This window comes from Myotis daubentonii, chromosome X, assembly GCF_963259705.1.
Source record: "Myotis daubentonii chromosome X, mMyoDau2.1, whole genome shotgun sequence".
In the NCBI taxonomy this organism is placed as follows: domain Eukaryota; kingdom Metazoa; phylum Chordata; class Mammalia; order Chiroptera; family Vespertilionidae; genus Myotis; species Myotis daubentonii.
Window position 1 is genome coordinate 134,805,158 of NC_081861.1, and position 26,069 is coordinate 134,831,226.

The 26,069-nt window shown below is 47.1% G+C and overlaps 1 protein-coding gene across 1 annotated transcript; it reads right to left on the minus strand.

Moving 5' to 3' along the window:
* Positions 1-9,255: 9,255 nt before the first annotated feature.
* Positions 9,256-25,081, minus strand: TLR8 (toll like receptor 8). Its single transcript, XM_059678880.1, has 2 exons — positions 24,959-25,081; positions 9,256-12,824 (listed from the first exon to the last, which is right to left on the minus strand). The coding sequence occupies exon 2, from the start codon at positions 12,816-12,818 to the stop codon at positions 9,699-9,701; it is 3,120 nt and encodes a 1,039-aa protein (XP_059534863.1). The 5' UTR covers positions 12,819-12,824; positions 24,959-25,081; the 3' UTR covers positions 9,256-9,698.
* Positions 25,082-26,069: the final 988 nt, after the last annotated feature.

A 26,069-nucleotide genomic window follows, 5' to 3' on the forward strand; every position in this document is an offset into this window, starting at 1 on the left:
AGGGGTCCCGGAGCGCAAGAAGGCACTCTGCAAAGTTGTCCCTCTGCTCAGCAGCTCCTGTGTTGAGCGTCTGCCCCCTGGTGGTCAGTGTACATCAGAGCTACTAGCCAGTCACTTAGCCTTTTATATACATACTAAAGGTCCAATGCATGAAATTCATGCAAGAGTAGGCCTTCCTTCCCCCGGCTGCCGACACTGGCTTCCCTCTGGCACCCAGGACCCAGGCTTTCTTCTGACACCCAGTACCCGGGCTTCCCTCCAGCTGCCAGCAGGCATCGGGGACCTGGGCTTCCCTCGCAGCCCCAGCTTTGTCCGGAAGGTCATCTGGTCTAATTAGCATATTACTCTTTTATTATTATAGATAGATTTGCTCATGGCATGGAAACTAAACTACAGGCAAACCATGGAGGTATTGGGGGTTTGCTTCCAGACCACCGTAATAAAGCAAGTATCGCAATAAAGCAAGTCTAATCTTTTTGCTGGTGGGGAGGGTGGTGTCTTTAGTTTTAGGGGGAAAAACCCATGATACCTGTGAAGCGCAACAAATCGAAGCACACTAAAACGAGGTGCGTCCGGAGTTCGTGGGCACAAGGATTCAATTCACACAGGACCAAAGGCTGCGCCTCTCACAATGGTTCCCAGTCTTGGCTGCACGATGGACTCACCTGAGGATCTTTCAAAATCTCCAGCTGCCCAGGTGGCACCCAGACCAGAGAGTCAGAATCCCTGGGGCGGGGCCTGGTGCCTGCAGGTGCACTTTGAAACTCCCAGGTGATTTCCACGTGCAGCCTCGTACATTTCTATTTCTTGAGGGGGGGCGGGGGTGTTTGTGGGGGGACTTGTTGTTTATAAATAGTCTGTTTGGGAAAGACTCAGTATCCAGTTACAACTGGAGGCCCTGGCTCCGCAGGAGTTAGCCTCAGGGCTTTTTTTTTTTTCCTTTTTTTCTAGAAGATGTTTCAGGGAATAAAGAAACCCCACACCTAGAAAACCAGTTCTCCCAGCTCGTGTGACATCACCAGGAACCAATAAAAAACCTCCACTGGAGTCTACCGGTTCATGTCTAAATTGATCCAGTGGTTCTCAACCTTCTGGCCCTTTAAATACAGTTCCTCATGTTGTGACCCAGCCATAAAATGATTTTCGTTGCTACTTCATCACTGTCATGTTGCTACTGTGATGAATCGTCATGTAAATATCTGATCTGCAGGATGGTCTTAGGCGACCCCTGTGAAAGGGTCCTTTGACCGCCAAAGGGGTCGCGACCCCTGCGGGACCAACTGCCTGGGGTGAGGTTCCCCTCCCCAAACTGCTGCTTCTATGAGCCCACTCTCTGATCAGCATGGGATCCAGCTTTTCATTAACTTAGTTTCCACACGTTTGCTCCGAGGTTGTTGTGGCACTTGAGTCCACAGGATGGTGAGAAGCCAGGTTTCAGAGCAAACAAAGAGGACGCCCTCCTCCCCCTCGCCGCCGCCTTTCTGGTGAAGCTAAACCCCAAGCTTTAGGTAGAGTGTTGCTGCCACCTGCCGGCCGTCATTGGTGCTGACGCGTTAGCAAACTGCGCCTCCTGGTGGTAGTAAACCGCACCTGGCCCCATCTCATGCTGTTGCTCTGTATTTTAATCACTTTCTTCCTTTCTCTTTTTTTAAATATTTTTATTGATTTCAGAGACAAAGAGGGAAAGGTAGAGACATCATTGATGAGAGAGAATCATGGATCGGCTGCCTCCTGCACTCCCCCCACTCGGGATGGAGCCCGAAACTTGGGCATGTGCCCTTGACTGGAATTGAACCCGGGACCCTTCAGTCCACAGGCCGACGCTCAATCCACTGAGCCACACCAGTCAGGGTGAAAGCCTCTCTAAGTGCCATTTAACCTGTCCCTGTAGCATGAGCAGGAAGTGAAGTCTGGAGGAAGAGATAGCACAGGCAATACCATGTGTGTAGGCGCTGAGGCAAGAGAGTTTGGCGTGTTCTCAGCATGAACTGAAGGCGATTCGTGGGGCAGCTTAGAGTGGAGGCTGGAGGACAGGCAAATGAGAGGTCACAGAGGGCCTTGTGAGCCTAGGTCAAGAGTTTAAAAGGCGAAAGATTTATGCGATCTGAAGAGAAACCAGAGTATAGGTCAAGAGTTTAAACTTAATTCAGAAGCCACATCTGAACTCAGAAGTCACTACGATTTTAAACTTAATCCAGAAGTCACGTCTTTTCTAAGAATCACTCCAGCTGCCACAACTGAATTGGAGGGACCAGAATGGTTACCAGGAAGCCAATGAGAGATCCTGGTAGTTTGGACAAGGATCATGGAAATGGAAATGGAGGGAGAGAAATTTAGGAGGTCAAATCAAGAGTGGTTGCTGAATGTTTGGGAAGGAGATGGAAAATCAACAATAAGCCTAAGGATTCTGGTTCTTCTGGCAAACTCAGGCACTGTTCTCTATCATCTCTGGCAAAATTCTGCTCTCATAAGTGGGGGTTAATTTCCAGTTAATATCTTGTGAACTTTATTTTTTTTTAATCCTCACCCAAGGATACTTTTTTGTTGATTTTTAGAGAGTGGAAGAGAGAGGGAAAGACAGGAAAACATCATCGATGTGAAACACATCGATTGGTTGCCTCCTGCACATACCCTGACCAAGGCCCGGGCCGGGGAGGACCCTGCAACCGAGGTACGTGCCCTTGACAGGAATCAAACCTGGGACCCTTCGGTCCACAGGCCAATGTTCTATCCACTGAGCCACACCAGCCAGGGCGATGTCCTCTGAACTTTAAATCTAGTGCCCTCCCTTTGCACCCTGGAGGCACATTTTCCATTTTGGATCATTGGCACAGGAAGTCCTAAGATGTCTTCTTCAGGTTCCAAATACAGCTGTGCCCTGCCTCATTCCTCCACGACTACAACCTGATTGCTGAGTAAGACACAGGGCTTGACCAATGTCCCCATTCCCTGCAAACGCTCCAGGGCAGAAAGGAAGAGAACACAACTGTGTGACCTTTTTGTACTCAACTGGAAATAATGGGCACTTGTTATGGCTTTAAGTTCAAGGCTAACGACAGTGGAACCCTGGCCATATCACCATAACAGCTTTGTTAATAGCTGAGAGGGCAATTGCCTTTATTTGTACAACAATCATAAATGACTTTCCCATTCACAAGGGCATTTTCAACTTTCATGGGCTTCTGAGTAATTTCTAAAGAAGAAAAGCTATGGTTGTTGTTATGGGTTGCACTGCATGCCAGCCCCCCAAATTTTATGTGGAAGCTCTAACCCCCAGTACCTTACAATGTGATCTCATTTGGAAATAGAGCTGTTGTAGATGTAATCCTATATAATAAAAGCGTAGTATGCAAATTGTCCCCTTGACTGGGAGTTTGTCAGGGAGTTAGACCAGGGGGTGGGACCGGCCCAGGGAAGGGAGGGAGGGATGCCCTGGGTGGCAGCAGCAGCAGGCGGTTGGGGGAAGGGAGGGAGCACCCAGCCAGCAGCCGGCAGCCGCTGGGGACCCTACCAGTGCACGAACTTCATGCACTGGGCCTCTAGTTAGTTAATATGAAGTCATATTGTAGCAGGATGGACCCTTCATCCAATATGACTGGTGTCCTTATAAGAAGAGAGAGAACCTTAACTTGTTTGGCTCAGTGGGTAGAGCATCAGCCTGTGGACTGAAGGGTCCCAGGTTTGATTCCAGTCAAGGGCATGTGCCTTGGTTGTGAACTCGATCCCCAGTAGGAGGTGTGCAGGAGGCAGCTGATCAATGATTCTCTCTCATGGATGTTTCTAACTCTCTATCCCTCTCCCTTCCTCTCTCTAAAAAAAAATCAATAAAAATACTTTTTAAAAAAAGAAGAGAGACATAGAAGGAATTCAACCAGGTGGCAATGGAGGAAGACACTGGCATGATGCATCTACAAGCCCAGGGACACCAAGGGTTGCCAGCAGCCACCAGGAGCTAGAAGAGCAGGTTTCAGAGGGCTTGTAGCCCTGCAGACACTGTGATTCCAGACTTCCCATCTCCAGGAACCGAGACAATGAACTGCTGTTTTAAGCCACCCAGTTTGTGGTACTGTGTTATGGCAGCCCTAGGAGGCTAATACAGTACAATATTTGAAAATACCTTGGAGATCATGTAGTCCATTTTACAATGAGGAATTCTGCTCAGAAAGGTGGAGTGATTGGCCCAGAGCCTTTGCTTTGCGTGATCAGAACTGGGTATTCTAATACCTGCAGTTCAGGATGTTTTTGTTGTTTGGTTGTTTTTATACTGGTTTTTACAGAGGCCAACAGACAGAGATCAATGCCAAACGGATTTGGCAAATCTTGAGCAGCTCCAAGAAGAAAGCAGAGGACCAGAGCGAGCTGATAGTGAGGACTTCAAGAGTGTAGGGTGGAGCCGTAGCCAGATTGGCTCAGTGGATAGGGTGTCAGCCTGTAGACCAAAGGGTCCCGGGTTCAATTCCGGTCAAGGGCACGTACTTTGGTTGCAGGCTCCTCCCTGGCCTGGGTCCTGGTCAGGGCGTGTGCAGGAGGCAACCAATCAATGTATTTCTCTCACATCGATGTTTCTCTCTGTCTTCCCCTCTCTCTAAAAATCAATGGAACAATATGCTCAGGTGAGGATTAACAACAACAAAAAACATGTAGGGTGGAAATGCCAGGAGCTTCACACATGGAGGGGAGCCTGCTAGGAAAGCCACCAAAAAGGGGGGCAATGAAGAGAAAGAAGGCCATCAGTAGGCCAGAGTTGTGTGGCCGACCCAACAATCAATTTTAGAACATTTGCAGCATGCCAGTAATACATCTCATGCCCAGTAGCAGTCACTGCCCATCTCCTTCCAACCCCCAGCCCCGGGCAACCTCTCATCTACTTTCTGTCTCTATGGAATCGCCTATTCTGGACATTTCACACAAATGGAATCAGACAACATGCGGTGCTGGTGTCTGGCTCCTTTCACTGATCATATCTTCAAGGTTCATCCATGTTGTAGCATGTGTTAGTACTTTATTCATTTTTATCACTTCAATCATTTTTATTCAACATTATGACATATAATATTGCATTGTATGCATGGACCATGTTTTATTTACCTTTTGATTAGTTGATGGATTTTTGGCCATTTTTGAACCCACCTTAGGACTCAACATATATTAGCTGTGCAAGAAGCATTTGTCTATTAAGTATAAATTTTGAATGAAAGTGGAAGATGGATGAGATGATAGATGAAATATCCCAGGCCTAATCATTTTATATCCTCCCCAAAGCTGGTACTAGGGGAGAATGGAGCCTTGGAAAAAAAAAATAAAAAGAAGCTTGGAATGTGTGAGAACTATTCTTTCTCAATAGAAGGGATCAACCAAAGGACTTGTATGCACGCATATAAGCATAACCAATGGACGCAGACACCAGGGGGGTGAGGGCATGTACGGGAATGGAGTAGGGGGGCAATGGGGAGATAAGGACACATAGGTACTACCTTAATCAATAAAGAAAATTGATTGGAGCTCAGAGGCCTGGGAGACCTCCCAGAGAGTCCTTCACACACAGATGCTGACTGTGTAACACAGACCCCTCTCCCACAGCCCTTTCTTCCTTCCGCTTTCACCCCAAGGAAACATGCTCACCTGCCCCCCACCCCACTCAAGGCCTGGTCTTGGAGAGGGAAGGAAAGATGGGCCACCATTGGTCCAAGGACTCCCCACACATGCACTTTGACACAATGACAACTAGTGCACACAGTAGGTGCTCACTTCGTTTCTATTGCATGAACAGTGAAGCATTTGAGTAGGAGCAAGTGCCATCCACACAGGGGAGAATTCCTCTGAGTGAGTCTCCACTTGGCAGCAAAAGGCTCTGAGAGCGCAGAGGACCTGCCTGGGTCTGACTCCCCAGGTCGCTGAAAGAACTCCATCCTGGCAGATTCTTCTCCCACAAAAAGACTCGGCCTTCCTCCTAACGTCTCTGTCCTTTGCTGAGGACAGTGGGAAGCGCTTGGTTCAGCTGGCTGTTCGAGGATCAAGGTGGATTTCAAGGCAAAGAAAGCCTAGCACTGCCCTGAAAAGATGTTAGATTCCTAACGGCGTGAGAGGGGCCTGTTTCTCCAGCTTTAAGGAAACTGCACCTATTGGTTTTCAGGGCCAGAGATCATGAGGGAAAAAGTGAATACACGAAGCAGCTATGGTGTGAATACCAGTCAGGGCCCCGAGCCAGCTCTTTGCTGTCGTCTCGGGCTTCTGTCCTCCTGCCTCCATGGAACCGTCCCCATCTCCGTCATCACCCAGCTGAGTCATCACATCAAGCTCAGTAACGCTTCTCCCTTTTCGCGCCATGATCACCATCAGTCAATAACACTGTATGGAAATTTGCATTGGGTAGTTTTTTAAATTTTTTATTGATGAGAGAGAGAGGTGGGGGGGAGGAAGGGGAGAGACATATAGACAAAAACATCAATTTCTTGTTCCACTTCTTTATGCATTCACTGGTTGATTCTTGCATGTGCCCTGACTGGGGATAGAACCCACAACCTTGGCATATGGGCACACTCCAACCAAGGGAGCTAAAGCCATACGTATGCTAAATATGGTTTTTTAACCCCTCTCCCCCTTCCCAACAGACGCTCAGTGGTTGAGCTTTGACCTATGAACCAGGAGGTCACGGTTCCCTTCCCTGTCAGGGCACATGCCCAGGTGTGGGCTCGGTCCCCAGTAGGGGGCGTGCAGGAGGCAGCCGATCAGTGATTCTCTGACATTTCTGGAGGTTGGAAGTCCAAGATGATGGTGCTGGCAGGTTTGGTGTTTGGCGACAGCCCACATCCTGTGCCGCCACAAGGCAGAAGAGCAAGGGCAAGTTCTTGGGTGAATTTCACAACTTCCCACCTCCCAACACCACCACCTTCGGGTTTCAACATGTAAACTTTGGGAGGATACAACCACTCAGGCCATAGCATTAGGTAGAGAAATAAACTTTGGTGTTGTGGGGTCTCTTTGTTAAGGCAACTGAGCCGTACACTATCCTACAAAAGAACACACAAGAATCTCTACTAGTGGGTGTCTTCAGGAAGCCAACTTGTATTGGGAGGGAGATTAAATTTCACTGTACACCTTTGTAAAGTTTGCACTTTAAAGACTTACATGTGGCATATCCACATTTAAAAATAACAGAAAAACAGAACAAGGTGACTTTCTCTTTAACAAATTACAGGTCTGATTTCCCCATACCAGTACCTTAAATGAGGAATAAGTGAGTTTCGGAAACAAATGTTATTAACCACTGATTTCACTACCTTCACTTTACGAAGATATTTGCAAGAAAGGCAAAACTGTCTGTGATTTTTATTCACTTTTGATTCTGTCAACAGAACACTACTGAAGTGTGTGGGTTTCACATACTTCCGGCATTGCTAACGCTGCTCCAAAACCTATATGTCTATTTTACCCCCAAATCAGGCAACACAGCCATGAGCTTCTACCAGACCATGAAGAGAGACGAGCTGTAACGGCCCCGACCATTCTTTTTCAGGGCGCCCCTTCCTGGAATGATCCTGCTTTCAGATATTTGTGCCCAGGCCTTAACACACACCAGCAAAACATCTTCCGAGAAACGTGGTCACAAAACGGGGTTCAATGTTAAAGCTAAAACTGTCCTTGGCAAACTTGTGCTGACTTCCACTGTGTCCATACTAAGTGCCACTCAGACACAGCATTTTGTTCAATTCCTCGGAAAAACAGATTTAAAGAGAACTCATCCTGCGAGATTAATAAGAGACTGCATGTACTTAAGGAAGGATGGTGCATTAGAGAGTTTTCTTGTTTTCATTCTGAAGAGACTTTTCTTTCTTTCTTCCCTTCTCTCTCTCTCTCTCTCTCTCTCTCTATTTCTCATTAATGCTACCCCAAAATATTTTCCCATTGATTTTTAGGGAGAGTGGAAGAGAGAAGGAAAGACAGAGAGAAACATCGCTGTGAGAGGAACACATCGATTAGTTGTCTCCTGCATGAGCCCCAACCAGGGCCCAGGCTGAGGAGGAGCCTGCAACCGAAGTACGTGTCCTTGACCGGAATTGAACCTAGGACCCTTTGGTCTGCGGGCCAATGCTCTATCCACTGAGCCACACCGGCTAGGGCTCTACCAACCATTTTTAAGAAGTATTCTCAAAAAACCCAGTGTAGATGCCAATCTCTTTGATATTATAGATCAATTTCCCTATTGTATATTTGTCATATGCTCATTATGTGAAATGAAGCATTTTTAATTATTCAAGACTTTCAGCAATGACAACTGACAGGTACTCCAAATACTTTTAATTTAGATAAGTACTCTAAAAAAATGGTTAAGAAGTAAAAAAGTAAGCCACTTCAAAACTACATAAGCCTTTAAATGACATCTACACCTTAGAAGGCATATATTATAGCCAATTTTTATTTTTTTATTATTATTTTAAATATTTTATTGATTTTTCACAGAGAGGAAGGGAAAGAGATAGAGAGCTAGAAACATCGATTAGAGAGAAACATCGATCAGCTGCCTCCCGCACACCTCCTACTGGGGATGTGCCCGCAACCAAGGTACATGCCCTTGACCGGAATCGAACCTGGGACCTTTCAGTCCGCAGGCCGATGCTCTATCCACTGAGCCAAACCGGTTTCGGCTATAGCCAATTTTTATGAGTAATTCTAAGAGAAAGACTAGCGCAACCACAGCATAATAAAATCATACAGCCATGGATGTACGATAAATCAAAACAGCCACTTAACATCAGAACTATCAGTTACAGTTCCCAAAGTTCTTAGTGAAAAGAAGGTGGAGTAGGCCACTGCTCAGATGGCTGACAATGACCCCCACCTCCTGATAGTCACAATCTCTGATGGAGGCCATTACAATCACCCCCCACCTTCGTCATAGACTAGTTTCCCCTGAAGGAGATGACCATTCCCACTGAGTGGGTGGGACCTGTGATTTCCTTCTAACCAATGGAATATGGCCAAAGAAATGGGCTATCACCTCCCTGATTAGGTTACAAGAAATGGTGACTTCTCTCTTGCCAGCAAGTTCTCTCTCTCTTGGCCTGGCCGGCATGGCTCAGTGGTTGAGTGTCGACCTATGAGCCAGGAGGTCACAGTTCCATTCCCGGTCAGGACACATGCCCAGGTTACAGGCTTGATCCCCTGTGTGGAGTGGGCAGGAGGCAGCCGATCCATGATTCTCTCTCATCATTGATGTTTCTCTCTCTTTCCCTCTCCCTTCCTCTTTGAAATCAATAAAAATATATTTAAACAAAACAAAACAAAACAAAACAGAAAAACCTCTCTCTCCTGCTGGCTTTGATGAAGCAAACTGCCATGTGGGAGAGTCCATGTGGCTGAGAACTGAGAGCAGCATTTGGCCAACAGCCCAGAAGGAAGCGAATCCCAAAAGCAACCACATGAGTGTGAGCTTGGGGTTTCTCAGAGACTGCAGTCTTAACCCCAAGAGATGCCCGTGGCCCTGGTAACACCTAGATTGCAGCCTTTGAGACACCCCGAGCAGAGGACCTGGCTAAGCCAGACTGGACTCCTGACCCACAGAGACTACACGATAACAAATTCTGTCATTCTAAGCCAGTATGTTCTGGGGTCATTTGTTACACAGCAATAGCTGGCTAAGACAGAAGAGTCGTTGCTGTGCTTTTGTCTTACGTTGAGAAACCATGATTTAGTATCAGTTAGTATTGTTTAATGGAGTCAACATACAAATTGTTATACCGCGAATCGTTTTCTGTTAGGACCACATTTCTCAGACTTTGCCAGAACAAGACTTCCGCCTTGGGGTTGTCAGGCCATTGGAGGATGGAACTCTTGCAGATTCTCTGCCGCAGCCTCAGATACTGGGAGTGTTGCAACACTGGCTCCAGCAGAATAAATACAATCACGTCCATGTTTTCATCCATCAGCCTCTGCAAGGCCAAGTAGAACGCTGTTTTGAAGCTCCAGCTTCTGGCATACTTTCTGGTTAAAACAAATATCGTTTTCTTGCTTTGGTTGATGCTCTGCATGAGGTTATCAATAATGGCCAATCCCGGGTCCCAATCCCGCTCCTCCAAACACAGGAGCACATTTTTTTCTTCACTCTCTTCCAGGTGGAAGCGCAGCTCATTGATCACCCAGTCCGTAACAGAGGCATCTTTGGTGTCGTAAGACACATAAGCATCATAGAAAGTTTGGGATGTGGAAAGAGACCTATAGCCTTTGACCTTGGCTAAACACACATGATAAATAAACCAAACATCCCAGTAAAACCAGTGGTGAGCCAGAGCCGCCAACATAACTGTGAGAGTCAGGAAAGATGTGAAGAAACATAATATGGCCGCAATGGTGTCTGAAACACACGTGGTGAGCTCTAGAGTCACAATACTCTTCCCTATTTGATCCCCAGGACTGCTGCACGTGACATCTGTCAGCCGAGGAATTGTGACATTCAAATTTTCATCCATCCATCTTAGAAAATCTCCCATGTCACAGGTGCAGTCAAAGGGGTTTCCATCTAGTCTCAAAAGGGCTAAGTTGCTGTTCTTGTTCGTCTGAAACGTCGATCTGTTGATCATCTTGAGTTTGTTGGAACTTAAGTCGAGGGTTACCAGGCTGCTGTTTTCTGAAACGAAGCCAGAGGGCATGTGGGCAATTATGTTTTCACTCAGTAGCAGCGTCTGAAGAGAGGATGTGATTTTAGATAGGCTATCCGTTAAGTAATACAGACAGTTTCTACTTAAGTCAAGCAACTGGAGCTGAGGAAAGTGCAAGAGTAGCGTCCAGTTGAAGAAACGTAACTTATTATCATTTAGATACAGTTTGGTGAGGTTCCTGGGCAGGTTAATGAAGGCTTGTTTGGGGATACGCTCAAGGTTATTGAAGGACATATCAAGCTCTTCCAGCACGTTGAGATTCCTGAAAATGCACATGTACCTCTTATCTGCAGCCTTCCACAAAATATCCAGGCGGTTCCCACTGAAAACTAATTGTTTCAGGGAACTGCTGCTCAGGTTGTACTCCGTCAGGGTATAAATGTTGTTCTGACTCACATTTAAAACTTTCAGCTTCGTTAAATTTTTAATAAACCCCAGCCGGTGTGTCACCCCTGCAATTTGGAAATAGTGTTCATTGTTGCTCAGATCAAGCACTTCTAACTCAGGCAACTCGTTGAAAGCACTATCAGCATCAAAGTCCAGTTTATTGTGTGAAAAATCCAGATATTTGAGGTGGGACAGACCTGAAAACTCACTCCCATTTAATGCTTGACCATTGCCATTCGAAGACAGATTTAAGCAAGCGATTTTAGGGAAATCTTTGAATTGCTTTGGCCCGATGAAGAAAATGTTGTTCAGGCTTAAATCGATGGCTTTGCCATAATGTACACATTCTGGCTTTATTAACGGCTTGGTGCTGTGATAAAAATTCGAATGGGGGTCAAAATCGCTATCGGCTGAGCGGGGTTTGAGGACGTGACTGTGGCCTGCAGAAAGACGCGCACTACTTTGCCTAGTACCTTTGACCAAGGGCGAAATTCTGTTCGCCGACAAGTAAATGACGTTCAGATGTTTGGGCTGCTTGAAAATGGTAAAATCGATTTGATTAATAAAGTTAACGCCCAAGTTGATCGTCGTTAATTTCGAGAGGTTCATCAGGGGCTGGAAATCTTTATACCGAAGTTTCTGGAACACATAACCCCTTAAATGCAAAGACCGGAGACAGGTAAGCTTCGAGAAGTTTGGGGAAAGAGTCATAAACTCTAAATATTGTGCCTTTATATAGTTATAAGACAAGTCCAGTATTTCCAAGGAGAGCACTTTCGTTAGAAATTCCCCAGAGGCGATTTCTTGTACCAAGTAGTTGAATTCAAGATGCAGCTCCTTCAGATGATGCATCTTGTTAAACCAGCTTGAATTGATCTTCCGGAGGGAAGTGCTAGAGAGGTTGAGATATTCAAGGTTGGCCAAGCTGTCAAAAGCGTTGCCATCTATGGAAATGGAAGCATCTCCTGGGCAAGGTGTACAGGGGAACGGAGCGTTGAAGCACCTTGGACAGTTCCCGCTCAGATCGAGGACCCTTAAATTTCCCAGGTTCTCAAAATCCGCTCCACGGACGGCATTGATGTTGGTGTTGCTAAGATACAGTTTCGTTAAGGATCTCGGCAGGTTGCGGGGCACCCTGGAAAGGTTATTGAAGGACAGCGTGAGCTCCTTCAAGTTGGCCATCTCCTCGAAGGCCCCGTCGGCGTTAAAAGTTTTATTACACACGTTGCCAAAATAGCAGTTCCAGCCCAAATTGAGAATTTCCAAGTTCCTCAGTCCGGAAGTGCTGTTTTTAGTGACTGAAATGATTTCGTTTTGAGTTAGGCTCAGCCACCTCAAAGACTCCGGCAAGCCAGAGGGTATTTTGTCTAACTGGTTGTTCTCAAGTAGTAACTCCGTTAGCTTTTGCAAGTTGAGGAACGCGCCGTCAGTGATGGTCATGCCTTTTTTATTTCTCCGGTAATTTTCAAAGTAGGGTGGCAGCATGGCGTTGCGGTTGAGGTTGATGGTGGTGAGATTGTGCAGCCTCTGGAAGGATCCGTTCGTGATGTGTGTGATGGAGTTATCAGAGAGGTCTAGCTCCGTGACATCTGGGCCCACGGTCTGGGGGACTTCTTGCAGTCGCCGGTTGTTGCATTCCACGATAACAGAGCTGCCATTTTGTATTTTCTCGTCGCAAGGAAAGCTTCTTCTCAAATAATTGGTCTCCGTGGAGAAGCCACAGGAATCTGAGGTTAGCAGGACAAGGCAGGTCAGCAGCAAAGATGGAAGGGTCATGTTTTCCTAAGGAAAACCAGAGGTGGGGGCACAGTATTAGAGTAGCAATATCTGCCGGGTGTCTCCTGAGGAAATTAACAAGAGGGTCACCATACTTTGTATGGCTCTTGAAGCGGGAGTTCTCTTAACCACAAAATAAATTGCATTAAAATGGGTTCAGAACCATTGTGAGTTTTCACTGTGTTCAGCTTCAAGGTGCTATAGAAGTTGAAGATGGCCCGGCCGGCGTGGCTCAGTGGTTGAGCATCGACCTATGTACCAGGAGGTCACGGTTCGATTCCCAGTCAGGGCACATGCCCAGGTTGCGGGCTCAATCCCCAGTGTGGGGCTTGCAGGAGGCAGCCGATCCATGATTCTCTCTCATCATCGATGTTTCTCTCTCTCTCTCCCTCTCCCTCCTCTCTGAAACCAATACAAATATATTTACAAAAAGAAGTTGAAGATGGAGCTGAGATTTTGATGATGAGAAAACCTGGGAAACTCTTGCAGAGATATTCATCAAGGTGCCTCCCCCGCCCGCCCCCCCCCCAATGGGCTGATGCTGAACCATGGCTCATGCGAGATCTATAGCACAGCAAGCTCTGTAGCTATCGTTTCAACCTGTTAATATAACGCTCGATGAAACTTTGGCCAGTCCCAAGGACGGTTTAGATCCAGCTTCTATTACAGTAGCATTCGTGATCTCCAGGTAGACTCATCTCTACTGTATCTCCACAGCCACGCCTCGCTATTGGCATTTCCCACAAGTTTTCTACGCCTCCATGGTGGTACATGTTAAGTTCTCTTATCGCCTTACATGACAGGAAAGTGGATCCCTTCTGTTGATAATCACAACAACAAACAAAGTGCCCGTCATTGTGCGCAACACATACATGTTCTCACCCGTATCGATGCTCGCAGCGACACGGCCAGATGGGTTCTATTATCATCCATATTGTGTAAGGGCAGGAACAAAGTCGGAGCTTAAGCAACTCTCAGAAGGGGATATATTGCAGAGTGGGGCTTGGGTCAGTGTGAGCCCAACATCCTGTTTGTAACCACTAGTTGTCACGTTACACAAGCCCGTTTTGAAATCTTTCTGCCATAGCAGCGCCTCAAACACAGACCAGCCATTCCCAACCGCTTGCATCTCGTGGCGCACAGAAACCATCTACCAAAGGGCTGTGGCACACCAACAATTATATCGTATTTTTTTCCGGATCTGACAAAAAATAGGTGTAACTTTCGTTGATTTACATAAAAATTAAATAACTAACAGTAGTTAATCATCCTTTTTGTTCCAAAGTGACTTTTTAAAAATGGGTTTTTTTTAAAATTGATTTTTAGAGAGAGAGGAAGGGAGAGGAATAGAGAGATACAAACATTGATGAGAAACATCATCAATCAGCTGCCTCCTGCACACACACACACACACACACACACACACACACTGGGGATGGAGCCCAAAACCTGGGCATGTGCCCTGACTGGGCATGTGCCCTGATTGGGAATGGAACCAGTGACCTCTTAGTTTCTGGTTTGATGTCCAACCACTGAACCACACCAGCCAGGCGCAACATGACTTTTAAAAAATCAGGTTCCTATACTTGTATATAAGGATTTCTGGTACCAAGAATTAGCCAATCAAACACAATCTTATATGCATCCTGACCATTAAGCTATAACTTTATTACATGACCAAATATTTATGGTTCAAAGTCCTCTTTACTTAATGCTTAATGCTTAACTTTTACTAAAAGAAAGCCCTGCTTTAGCTGGTGTGGTAGACAGGATTTGAAGATGGCCCCTATGCCTTTTGCCCCCTGATGTTTCTGTGGTAATTATGTTACATTGTGTGGCAAGATGGAGAAGATCAAGTTGGACTTACTAGTAATCTAATCATATGCACCTTTAAAAGCAGAGTTTTCTCTGCTAGTAGCAGAAGGGAGAGTCAGAAAGATTGGAGGCAGGAGAAAAATGGGACGCGCTCATGCTGACTTGAAGGTGGACGGGGCTATGGACAAAGAATGCAGGCAGCCTTGAGCGGCTCCCTGCTGACAGCCAACAGGAAATGCCACCCCAGCCCACCCCATTTTACAGCCACAGAGAACTAAAACTGCCCTAGCTGGCTTGGTTCAGTGGATAGAGAGTCAGCCTGAGGACTGGAGGATCCTGGGTTCGATTCCGGTCAAGGGCACATGCCCAGGTTGTAGGCTCGATCTCTAGTAGGGGGCATGCAGGAGGCAGCTGATCAATGATTCTCTCTCATCATTGATGTTTCTATCTCTCTCCCTCTCCCTTCCTCTCTGAAATCAATACCAAAAAACCCCCACAAAAAACAAAAAACAAAAAAAGAACTAAAGCTGACTGACAACCTGAATGAACTTGGAAATGGATCCTTATCCAGAGCCTCTAGCTAAAAGACCAGCTTGGCCAACACATTGACATTGGCCTTATGAGACCTAGAGCAGACAAGCCAGACACGCCTACCCAGCCTCTGACCTACAGGAAGTGCAGCTAATAAGTGGCTAGCGTTTGAAATCTCTAAATGTGGGGGCTATTTGCTGTGTAGAAATAGAAAATAGGTCTGGATAACATGTGTGAAGAGAGGTTTAATGGCTTGAAAACTGGCAGGGGCCACGCCAGGTCTGCAGGCCCGGCATCTCCCCTGGGAGACACAGGGGCGCCAAGGGACCATGAAGCTTGGGGACGTGAGCAACTTTGGGAGGTGACCCGGGTTATGTTATATTTTCTTGGCATCTAAGCACACATAAGCCTGGGTGAGTTCCAAGTGTGAACATAGCTGGATTCGGAAGGAACTTCCCGATTCTTCCCTGACATTTCCTAGCTAGGAGGTGGCCTGGGAGTCTATGTGATTCCACGCACAGCTTAGTCATTAGCTCACCATCTAGGGCAGTGGTTCTCAACCTTCCTAAGGCCGTGACCCTTTCATACAGTTCCTCATGCTGTGGTGACCCCCAATTTCATTGTTACAAATTGAACATCATGAAAGCATAGTGATTCATCACAAAAACAGTATGTAATTATATATGTGTTTTCCGATGGTCTTAGGCGACCCCTGTGAGAGGGTCGTTCGACCCCCAAAGGGGTCGCACCTCACAGGTTGAGAACCGCTGGTCTAGTGAGTTAGACATGAGTTAAACTCAACATCACACCATTTCAACTGTGACACCAAGAAGCATGTGATACCATAAGAGCCAACAGAGGAGGCTCTGACCTGCTCAGGGAGGCTGGGAAAGACTTCCCTGAGGAAGTGAAGCTTGAGCTGTGATTGGCATGTATAGGGCAGAAAGAAGTCCAAAGACTGGTCCAGCATATGCAAAGGCCCTGAGAGCATTCCTCCAAGTTGCCCATGCTGTGCCTTCAGAGGAGTCTTAGATAGGAACCAAGAGTGCCAGGGTGTGGCCCTAGCTGGTTTTGCTCAGTGGATAGAGCATCGGCCTGCGGACTGAAGGGTCCCTGGTTCAATCCTGGTCAAGGGCACATGCCTGGGTTGTGGGCTTGATTCCCAGTAGGGGGCGTGCAGGAGGCAGCCAATCAGTGATTCTCTTTCATCATTGATGTTCCTCTCTCTTCCTCTTGGTCACACCCAGGCCTCTGGCTACCAAGAGTTGTGGCTCCAAAATGACTTCAGAGGAAACCAGGTCCCAGACAGAGTGAGAAGGAACCCAGGGAGAACTTGCTGTCATTAAGAGGGAACCATCCAGCCTGCAGGGGACAAATGGCAAGTCTGCCAGTAAATGAGAGAAATAACAACGATGGAAAAAAAAAAAAGAAGAAGAAGAAGAAAGAAAGAAGAGAGAACTAGCAACTCTACAAATAAAATAGAGGGGAAAGGGCAATTATGCAAAGAAGATGGAAAGTGGAACTATGCAAATAAAACCGAGAAGCTGGGAAGGAGAGAGGAAGGGAGGGAGAAAAGGAGGGAGGAAGGGAAGGGGAGAGGAAGAGGGGGAGCGATAGAGAGGGAGAGGTGAGAGCGAGAGGGAGAGGGAGGGAGAGAGAGAGAGAGAGAGAGAGAGAGAGAGAGAGAGAGAGAGACTTCAGCTGTTTGAGCCTGACAACTGAAGGTTCCCATTAAAGTGACAGTAAAGGCTAGGACCCTCCAAGATCAGAGAAGGCACAGGAGGCGACCACAGCAGACAAGGGATGTGGAGGAAGGTGAGGAAGATGCCCAGTGTAGGTGGTTGGGCCGTCGGTGACGCAGCAGAGAAGCCTCAAGGTCAGCCAGAGTGAGGCCCATTCACATCCCGGCGGCCTGACTCTGGAAAGGGGGCAGCAGCCATGGCAGGGGACTGGCTAGGGGCCTTCAGGGGAGGTTGGAGCCGTGCCGATCCCCTCCCTGAGACTTACTATCTGGAAAGGTCGAATCCAGAGCCGTGGGTTCAGGCCTCCAGGCATGACCGAAGGCCCGGACAACTGCCGAAGAGAAAACACGAGGGTGAAAGAACAGTCAGCGTCTGGAGTGTGGAATCCCGACCTCCTGGCTCCCCGGGTTCTGGGGACTCTGGCAGCCACGGGCTCCTGAGCTTCGCACTCCAGCACCCCCAGCAGCAGACTGGAGGATCTCACTGGGAAGACAGACAGGCACAGTAGCAGGGTCACGAGTCCACAATTTAAGGGGACACACCAAAACTTAGTCATTGGGATAAACACTATTTAAAAAAATTAAAACACTTGACAGACAGATAGCAACATTTAATTTAATTTAATTTAATTTAATTTAATTTAATTTAATTTATTGATTGACTGTTAATCCTCACCTGAGGCAATTTTTCCATTGATTCTTTTTAGGGAGAGTGGAAGAGAGAGGGAGAGACAGAGAGAAACATCGATGTGAGAGGAACAACACACTGATTGGTTGCCTCCTGCATGTGCCCCAACCAGGGCCAGTGATCAAGCCTGCAACCGAGGTACGTGCTCTTGAGCGGGAATTGAACTTGCAGCCCTTGGGTGCAATGGCCAATGCCCTAACCACTGCTCAGGGCTGGTGTAGGATTTCTTTCATTCACATAGGTCCTGTCTGGCACAGCTTCTCAGTCCCCTTTTTCATTCTGAAATTTCAAAAGGCCTGAGCACCAGAAGATTTTGTAAATGTATTGGGCAGCAAACCCCGATCTGGACGGACCCAAGGCTACGGTCATCTTGATTTAGCCACTTAGCATGAGCCTCTGGTTTCACGGCGGAAACAGCCGCAGCGTGACCCAGAGCCGCTGGGAGTGAGCTGTCATGTAGCGTGCAGGTACATGTTATCTTGCTAAAATAAGAATACTCAACGTTCACACAACTCTGGTCCACAGGTGTCCGATCAGGGATTGTGGGTCAATACTTCAATCTCCTTTGGTGCGGACACGTCAGCAAGTCCTGAATTTTCCTTGGCGTATGTCAAATCAAGAAATAGAATATGCTGTTGGCGGGGCCAAGCTGTGGCGTTCATGGGCCTGGGGCACTTAGGCCTCCATGGCCCCCTTCTGCCATTAAAAAAAACACAGTAACTATTATATTTTATGATCCTTTTGGTAAAAAATGAATATAGCCCTAGCTGGTGTGGCTCAGTGGATAGACCGTCAGCTTGCGAACTGAAGGGTCCTGGGTTCGATTCTGGTCAAGGGCATGTACCTCAGTTGCAGGCTCCTCCCCGGCCTGTGCCCTGGTCGGGTCTTGTGTGGGAGGCAACCAATCAATGTGTTTCTTTCACATTGATGTTTCTCTCTCTCTCTCCTTCTCCCTTCCACTCTCCCTAAAAATTAATGGAAAAAGATCCTTGCGTGAGGATAATAAAAATGAATATAATTCAGGCTAGATTATATTCATTATTTTGCTGATTTCTAAAGTAATTATAATATTTCCTTAAAGTATCATGAACCTGCTCTGGCCGGTTGCTCAGTGGTTAGAGCACCAGTTTGCACACCGAAGAGTCTTGGATTCAATTCCTGGTCAAGGGCACGTACCTGGGTTGCAGGTTTGGTCCTGGTCTTGATCAGGGCGCGTGCGAGAGGCAACCAATCGATGTGTCTCTCTCACATCAATGTGTGTGTGTTTTCTCTCTCCCCCCTCTCTCTCTTCTGCTCTCTCTAAAAGTCAATGGAAAAAATATCCTCAGGTGAGGATTAACAACAACAATGAAACGTGTCGTGAGCCGCAGGCCCTGTGCCTTCTGTACCTAAGGACAAGTCGGCCCTGGTTGTCAATGAGGGCATAACGGCTCAGATCAGGCCCTGAGACAAGTAGGAGGTACTTTCTGGAAAGTAGATTCAGTACTAGACTGAGAGCTGGTGACGTAAAGGACCAGCATTGCCTGGAAGTGGCAGAACAGAGGGTCAGAAAAGGAAAGTGTTGCAGGTTGAACCGTGTCCCCCTACAAATCATGTTGAAGTAGTTTGAACCTCTGGACATGTGAATGCGGCCTTATGTGGAAGTAGGGTCTTTACAGATGGAATCAAGGTCATACTGGGTTAGTGTGCGCCCCAATCCAATGACTGATATCCTTCTAAGAAAAGGGATATTTGGTCCTAACCAGTTTGGCTCAGTAGATAGAGCACTTGCCTGCGGACTGAAGGGTCCCGGGTTTGATTCTGGCAAGGGCACATACCCGGGTTGCAGGCTCGATCCCCAGTCGGGGGCGTGCTGGAGGCAACCGATCCATGATTCTCTGTCATCTTTGATGTTTCTCTCTCTCTCTCCCTCTCCATTCCTCTCTGAAACCAATAAAAATCTATTAGAAGAAGAAGAGGGACATTGGATACAGGCAAACACAGGAAAGAAGGCCACGCGAGGATGGACGCAGAGATCAGAGTGAGGAGGCTACAAGCCAAGGACACCGAGGACTGGCCTGCTCCGCAGGGAGCCAGGAGAAAGGCATGAGACGGTTTCCCACTGAGCCCACGAGAAGGAACCCCCCACCCCCACCCCCGGGGACAACACCTAGATGGCGCACTTCTGGCCTCCGCTATCGGGAGAGGAGACAAGTCTATTGTTTCCAGCCACGAAGTTTGGGCGACTCTGTTATGGCAGCCGCAGGAAGCAGAGAGTGAGAGCAGAGAGCGGGTAAGTGAGTGTTAATGGAACTCACTGTCAAGAGAAGTTCAAGCTGCCAGCACAAAGCCCTTGGGCTGGACATGGCCTTGGTGAGCTCACGGCGCAGAACACCCTGAGGGTGACCAAGTCTGCGTGGTCTGGACCTTTCACCGGGTGTGGCTTTGGAACACCCACAAAAAATCCAGACCCATGTCTTTAGAGAAAGCAATCTGCCTAACTTCCCCTCCCGGCCCAAGCCAGCTGTTGGCTACGGAGGAAGCGATTTCACAACTGTTTTCCTATTTTCTGTGCAGAGTCAGTTCTTCGGTTGGGTCCATGGCACATGAAAAGCCAAAACTCCTCGGGTTTGGAAGGAGCCAAATAGTATGATAAAAATGACCTGTCCCACCCGGCCAGTGTGGCGCAGTGGTTGAGCGCCGACCTATGAACCAGGAGGTCGAGGTTCGATTCCTGTCAAGGGCACATGCCCAGGTTGTGGGCTCCATCCCCAGTAGGAGGTGTGCAGGAGGCAGCCGATCCATGATTCTCTGTCATCATTGATGTTTCTCTCTCTCTTTGTCCCTTCCCCTTCCTCTCTGAAATCAATAAAAAATATATTTTTTCAAAAACAAAACACAACCTGTCTCAGTCCTTGTCGAAACCTTCCTTCTCAACTTGGACCCCAAAAACACAATTTGAAAAGACCAGCGTAGTTGGAAGAACAGCTAGGAGAAGTCTGCCTTAGCTGAGGATCTCTGGGACTCAGAGCGAGCCAAAGGCCACCCCCAGGACCCAGCCCAGAGACTGCCCTGCCTTCAGCGCTCACCCCCTCCTGGGCTGGGTCCTGGGGGTGGCTGTTGGCTCACTCTGAGGCGAAGGGGGTCTACCAGATGCCCAAGGCTGCCTTTCTGGGATCAAGCGCTTCTTACCCTTTCACACCCATGTCCTGGGTTGCCAGCAGAGATGTCGCAACAAGCGTCCTTCCTTCTCTCTTTTAAAGGCTTCCTTTACCGAGATGTGATTTGCCCAGCTGCCCAGCTGCACCCCTTTCTCAGCATGAGTCCTGCTGATTGCCCCCTAACATGATAGGGCAGGGGTGGGCAACCTTTTTGTGAGTGCGTGCCCAAACCAGCAACATCTCTGACTCAAAATTCTTCTGTGTGCCAACCCTAATTTTTTGAGAACATGTTACGCCTACTTGATATCTCTGAAGGTGTACGTATGTGAAGAACCTTGAAGAAATAATAAAATTCATTCGAGCGACAAACACACAGTCCATGATGATGTATACATGTTATGTAAAATGATTTATTTATCTAACATGCACCTACACTGAATTTATCTGAAAAATAAAAAAGTTGATATTAAGAAAAAAATTGTAAATGGAAGATTATAAGAGAGGGTTTCCCGTGTCAGCAAAAGTTACTGGCGTGCCATGTTTGGCACGCGTGCCAGGGGTTGCCCACCCTTGCTATAGGGTCAAGAGGACCTATTGATTATAAGATGTGATTCATCCCCCAACTGGATTACTTAGCTGCTTGGGCATGATGTGGGATTCAACCAGAACGGAATTTTTGCCAAGAAAGAAATATTTCTCTCTCTTTTTTAATCCTTACCCAAGGATTTTTTTAAAATTAATTTTGAGAGAGAGAGAGAGAGAGAGAGATAAGAGAGACACCTGGATTGGCTGCCTCCCACACGTACCCCAACTGGGGCAGGGATGGAGCATGCAACCCAGGTATGTGCCCTTGACCAGGGTGTGCAGGTTGATGCTCTACCACTGAGCCACACCACCCAGGGCTATTTCTAATTTTTAATGGGTGCTGATTAATTTATAGTTGCCTATGTTGACCACTGATGATATATTATGAAAAGAAACTAATAAAGAAATGGTTGTGCAGATAGGCTTTGTCACCTCAGATGAAATTTACAATTAATAATAGATACTTTCTTTTATCCACAAATACCATATTTTGTCCAAATTTGATGGACTCATGAACAGCTTTGGAAGATGAAAGAAACCTCTATCACATTAAATGGACACATCAATGAACAGATGGATCCTGATTTTACATAAATAAAAAATATGAAAGCCCAGCCAGTGTGGCTCAGTGGCTGAGCATCGACCTATGAACCAGGAGGTCAGGTTCAATTCCGGGTCAGGGCACATGCCCGGGTTGCAGACTTGATCCCCAATGTGGGGCGTGCAGAAGGCAGCCAATCAATGATTTTTTCTCATCATTGATGCTTCTCTGTCTTTCTCCCTCTCCCTTCCTCTCTGAAATCAATAAAAATATATATATTTTTAAAAAAGGATTCTTTCTTTTAAAAAATATGAAAAATTATGCTATTTGAATTCTGGGAAATATGGCAGGGAACACTTGGTGAGTGCTTTACCACAAGGCAAACACTGGGTTGAGTGCGAGTAACGCATTTTCTTGTTTAATTCTCCTACAAATCAGAAGCTCCCATTTCACAGACTTGGAACCTGAGGCTCAGAAAGTCTACTTTGCCCAACGTCACTCGGACAGTAGGTGGCAGAGCTGAAACTGAGCCTACACGTAATTAACAGATTGGTAGGGCCGCGACCAAGAGGCTAGTTGGCAATGATCTGGTTTCCATGATCAGCAACGTCCTCATAGCCATACCTGGAACCTTCAGGATTCAAGTGCTGGCAGATTACCCACAATGCCTTTCTGCACCCCTCAGTCTATCACGGAGCACTCTGTAATCCCGTAGAAGGACTGGAAATGCACTGATTTTCGCCTTATACACCCACCGACAGCTCATGTAGCCACCTGAGCAGGCCACCAGCCTGGGCTTGCTAATGCGGACCCAGAACCATGGGTTGTGCATCTACATTGCTGTGTCCTTATAGCCCTGAATAGTCATAAACTGGGGGTAATAGTTCAAAAATAACAAATCCAGCATCTCCATTTATTTATTTACTATTATTTTTTAAAAATATATTTCTATTGATTTCAGAGGAAGGGAGAAGGGAGAGAGATATGGAAATATCAATGATGAGAGAGAATCATGGATCAGCTGCCTTCTGCACACCCTACACTGGGGATCGAGCCCACAACCCCGGGCATGTGCCCTGACCGAGAATCGAACCCTGACCTCCTGGTTCATAGGTTGGCACTCAACCACTGAGCCATGCCTGATGGGCTTTTTAAAAAAATTATTCATTTATTTATTAGAGAGAGAGAGAGAGAGAGAGAGAGAGAGAGAGACTTGTTGTTCCACTTATTTATGCATTCATTGGTTAATTTTGGTATGTGCCCTGCCTGGGGATCGAACCCGAAACCTTGCATATGGGGATGCGGCTCTAACCAACTGAGCTACCTGGCCAGGGCTCCGGAACTTTTCCTCTGCTTTCTGAAATCAAGCTAAGGGGCTCACGAAGAAGTTTCAGGCCTTCCCGAGGACTCGTCACCCCTAAAACACACCGTGCTGTTTAGTGCAAGGACCACTGGGCCGTCACGTGCTGCTCCAGGAGGCGCTTCTCAGCTATGGCTGCACGCTGACATGCCTGGGAAGCTGGAAAGCTACAACCCCCACCCCACCCGCACCCCACCCCACCCCACCCCACCCCAAGATTCTGATTTATTGGGCCAGGGCTCAGCCTGGTAGCACATTTCCTAAAAGCCCCTGTGCGATTCTGATACACAGTCAAGGCACTGGACAAATATCAAGTTGACATTGACTTCAATTGCCATTCCATACACGTCATCGGCCCCGACGGCCCAGTTCTCTGTGGGCCATGGAGGTCATTCTAAAAGCATTACAACATTTTAGCGCACGATTCATTTACATTCCAGTTCTATAATGGCATCAAATGGATGCAAAAATTAACATCAACGTAAGTATGCATTAAATGGTGATGAAATGACTCCAAGATCCTTAATAAGCACTAAATAGGTATGGACAAAAAGGGTAAGTTTCAGATGAGCTTCTCTTGAAATCAGACTTTTTCAGTTGTTCTTAGGTCTCATTAAATTTTCTAGAAAACATATTTTTTAAAATTATAGAGTTTGGCCCTGGGCAGTATGCTCAGTGGTTGGAGCGTTGGCACGCGCACCGAAGGGTTGGGGATTGGCGTCCCGGTCAAGGGCACGTACCTGGGTTGCAGGCTCGATCCCCGGGCTTGGTCAGGGTGCATGTGGGAGGCAACTAATCGATGTGTCTCCCTCATATTGATATTTCTCTCCCACTCTCTCTCTCTTTCCCTCCCTTTCACTCTTTCTCCCTCTCTCTCTTCCCTCCCCTCCCTTCCACTCTCTAAAAATCAATGGAAAAAATATCCTAGGGTGAGGATTAACCAAAAAAAATTATAAAGTTTATTTTTCAATCTGGCAGTTCTTAACAATAACAAAAACTGACCACCGGCTCCGCCTAAACACTAGAGCAGTGGTTCTCAACCTTCCTAATGCCGCGACCCTTTAATACAGTTCCTCATGTTGTGGTGACCCCCAATTTCATTGTTACACATGGAACATAATGAAAGCATATAGCGATTCATCACAAAAACAATATGTAATTATAGATGTGTTTTCCGATGGTCTTAGGCGACCCCTGTGAAAGGGTCGTTCGACCCCCCAAAGTGGTCACGACCCACAGGTCGAGAACCGCTGCTCTAGAGACTATGATTGTAGAACTAGGAACATGTTCCTTACATGGTCCGAACAATGAAAGTAGCAACTGATACTGAAGCTTGAGGCCCTCTTACTGCACTGATGTCCAGCTGTGCCTGGGCTCCAGTGGTGACCCGGGCCTGGGAGGGGACAGTGGACCTTTCTGTAGAAGCAGCAGGAGAGACACGTCCTACCCACTTCACTCCAACCCTGCGGGCTGTTTCTGGCAGGACCAGGGAGGAATGCCCAGTGCAGCTCCTAAGTCGGCATTGGCTTCTCCTCTTGCCCCAAATAGTAAGACCAGCGCATCTGATTGGGAAAATCTGCATCCCAGGCCACGGTGCCTACTCTTCGAGTTGTTTCAACACGAAACCCATTCACCTCTGTCCCTGTTCACACCATTGGCCACCAAACCATATTTCGGGGGGTGGGGGGGGATCACCTATTTTGTTGGAAAGCTTTGGTAAAGGAATAGAAACAGCTTACCGCTTTTCTGCTGTCGACCCTCCTAATATCTCATGGCATAGCCCGCACGCAGCGCCGCCGTGGTACCCGCTCGGCAGCAGATGCAGGCGCAGAAGAGAAACGGGCGGACTTCCTGAAAGTGGTCGCTTTACCATCAGTGGAACGTAGCATGCGGTTTGCAGAAGTTTATATGGGAAGGAGGGGAACTTGTGATTTCTTAACTGTTGCCAAATCATTTATTGACTGTGCTTGAAATTTTCAAAACTGAAGCTAGGTGGAAGAAAGTTATTTATAAAGTGATTTAAATATTCGCCGAGCCAGGCAGAGAAGGTGTATTTTTGTGAGTTTGTGTGTATGTGTAGGTGGGGGCAGGGCGGGTGCAAGGTTTCTCACCAAAATGCTAGCAGCAGTGAACTCCGGAGAGCGGAATTAGGGGAAAGTGAGGGCCAGAAATGGGGAAATGTGTCCTTTTACTTAGAAAACTCTAGGGTGTTTTTAGTATTTTAAAAAAATATATTTTATTGATTTTTTACAGAGAGGAAGGGAGAGGGATAGAGAGTTAGAATCGATGAGAGAGAAACATCGATCAGCTGCCTCCTGCACACCCCCAACTGGGGATGTGCCCGCAACCAAGGTACATGCCCTTGACCGGAATCAAACCTGGGACCTTTCAGTCCGCAGGCCGATGCTCTATCCACTGAACCACACTGGTTAGGGCTAGTTTGTTTTTAATCCTCACCCGAGGATATTTTTTCTATTGATTTTTTTAAGAGAGAGTGGAGGTGAGGAAGGAGGGGGGGGGAGAGAGAGAGAGAGAGAGAGAGAGAGAGAGAGAGAGAGAGAAACATCGAAGTGAGAGAGGCACATTGATTGGTTGCCTCCCACATTCACCCTGACTTGGGCTGGGGATCGAGCCTGCAAATGAAGTAGGTGTCCTTGATTGGGAATCGAACCCGAGACCCTTCAGTCCATAGGCCAATGTTCCAACCACCAAGCCAAACCAGCCAGGGCTAGGGTGTGGTTGTTTGGGTTTTTTTTTTTAAGTTTGCGATCAATTTGTACACTTAGGATTACCCAAACTCATCTTTTGTTACATAATTTTTAGACGTAAATAATATTTGTATTGCTTCAT

What these genes read in the sequence shown, in the direction of transcription:
- TLR8 (XM_059678880.1), bottom strand. Translation starts at nt 12,818, where the DNA reads ATGACCCTTCCATCTTTGCTGCTGACCTGCCTTGTCCTGCTAACCTCA.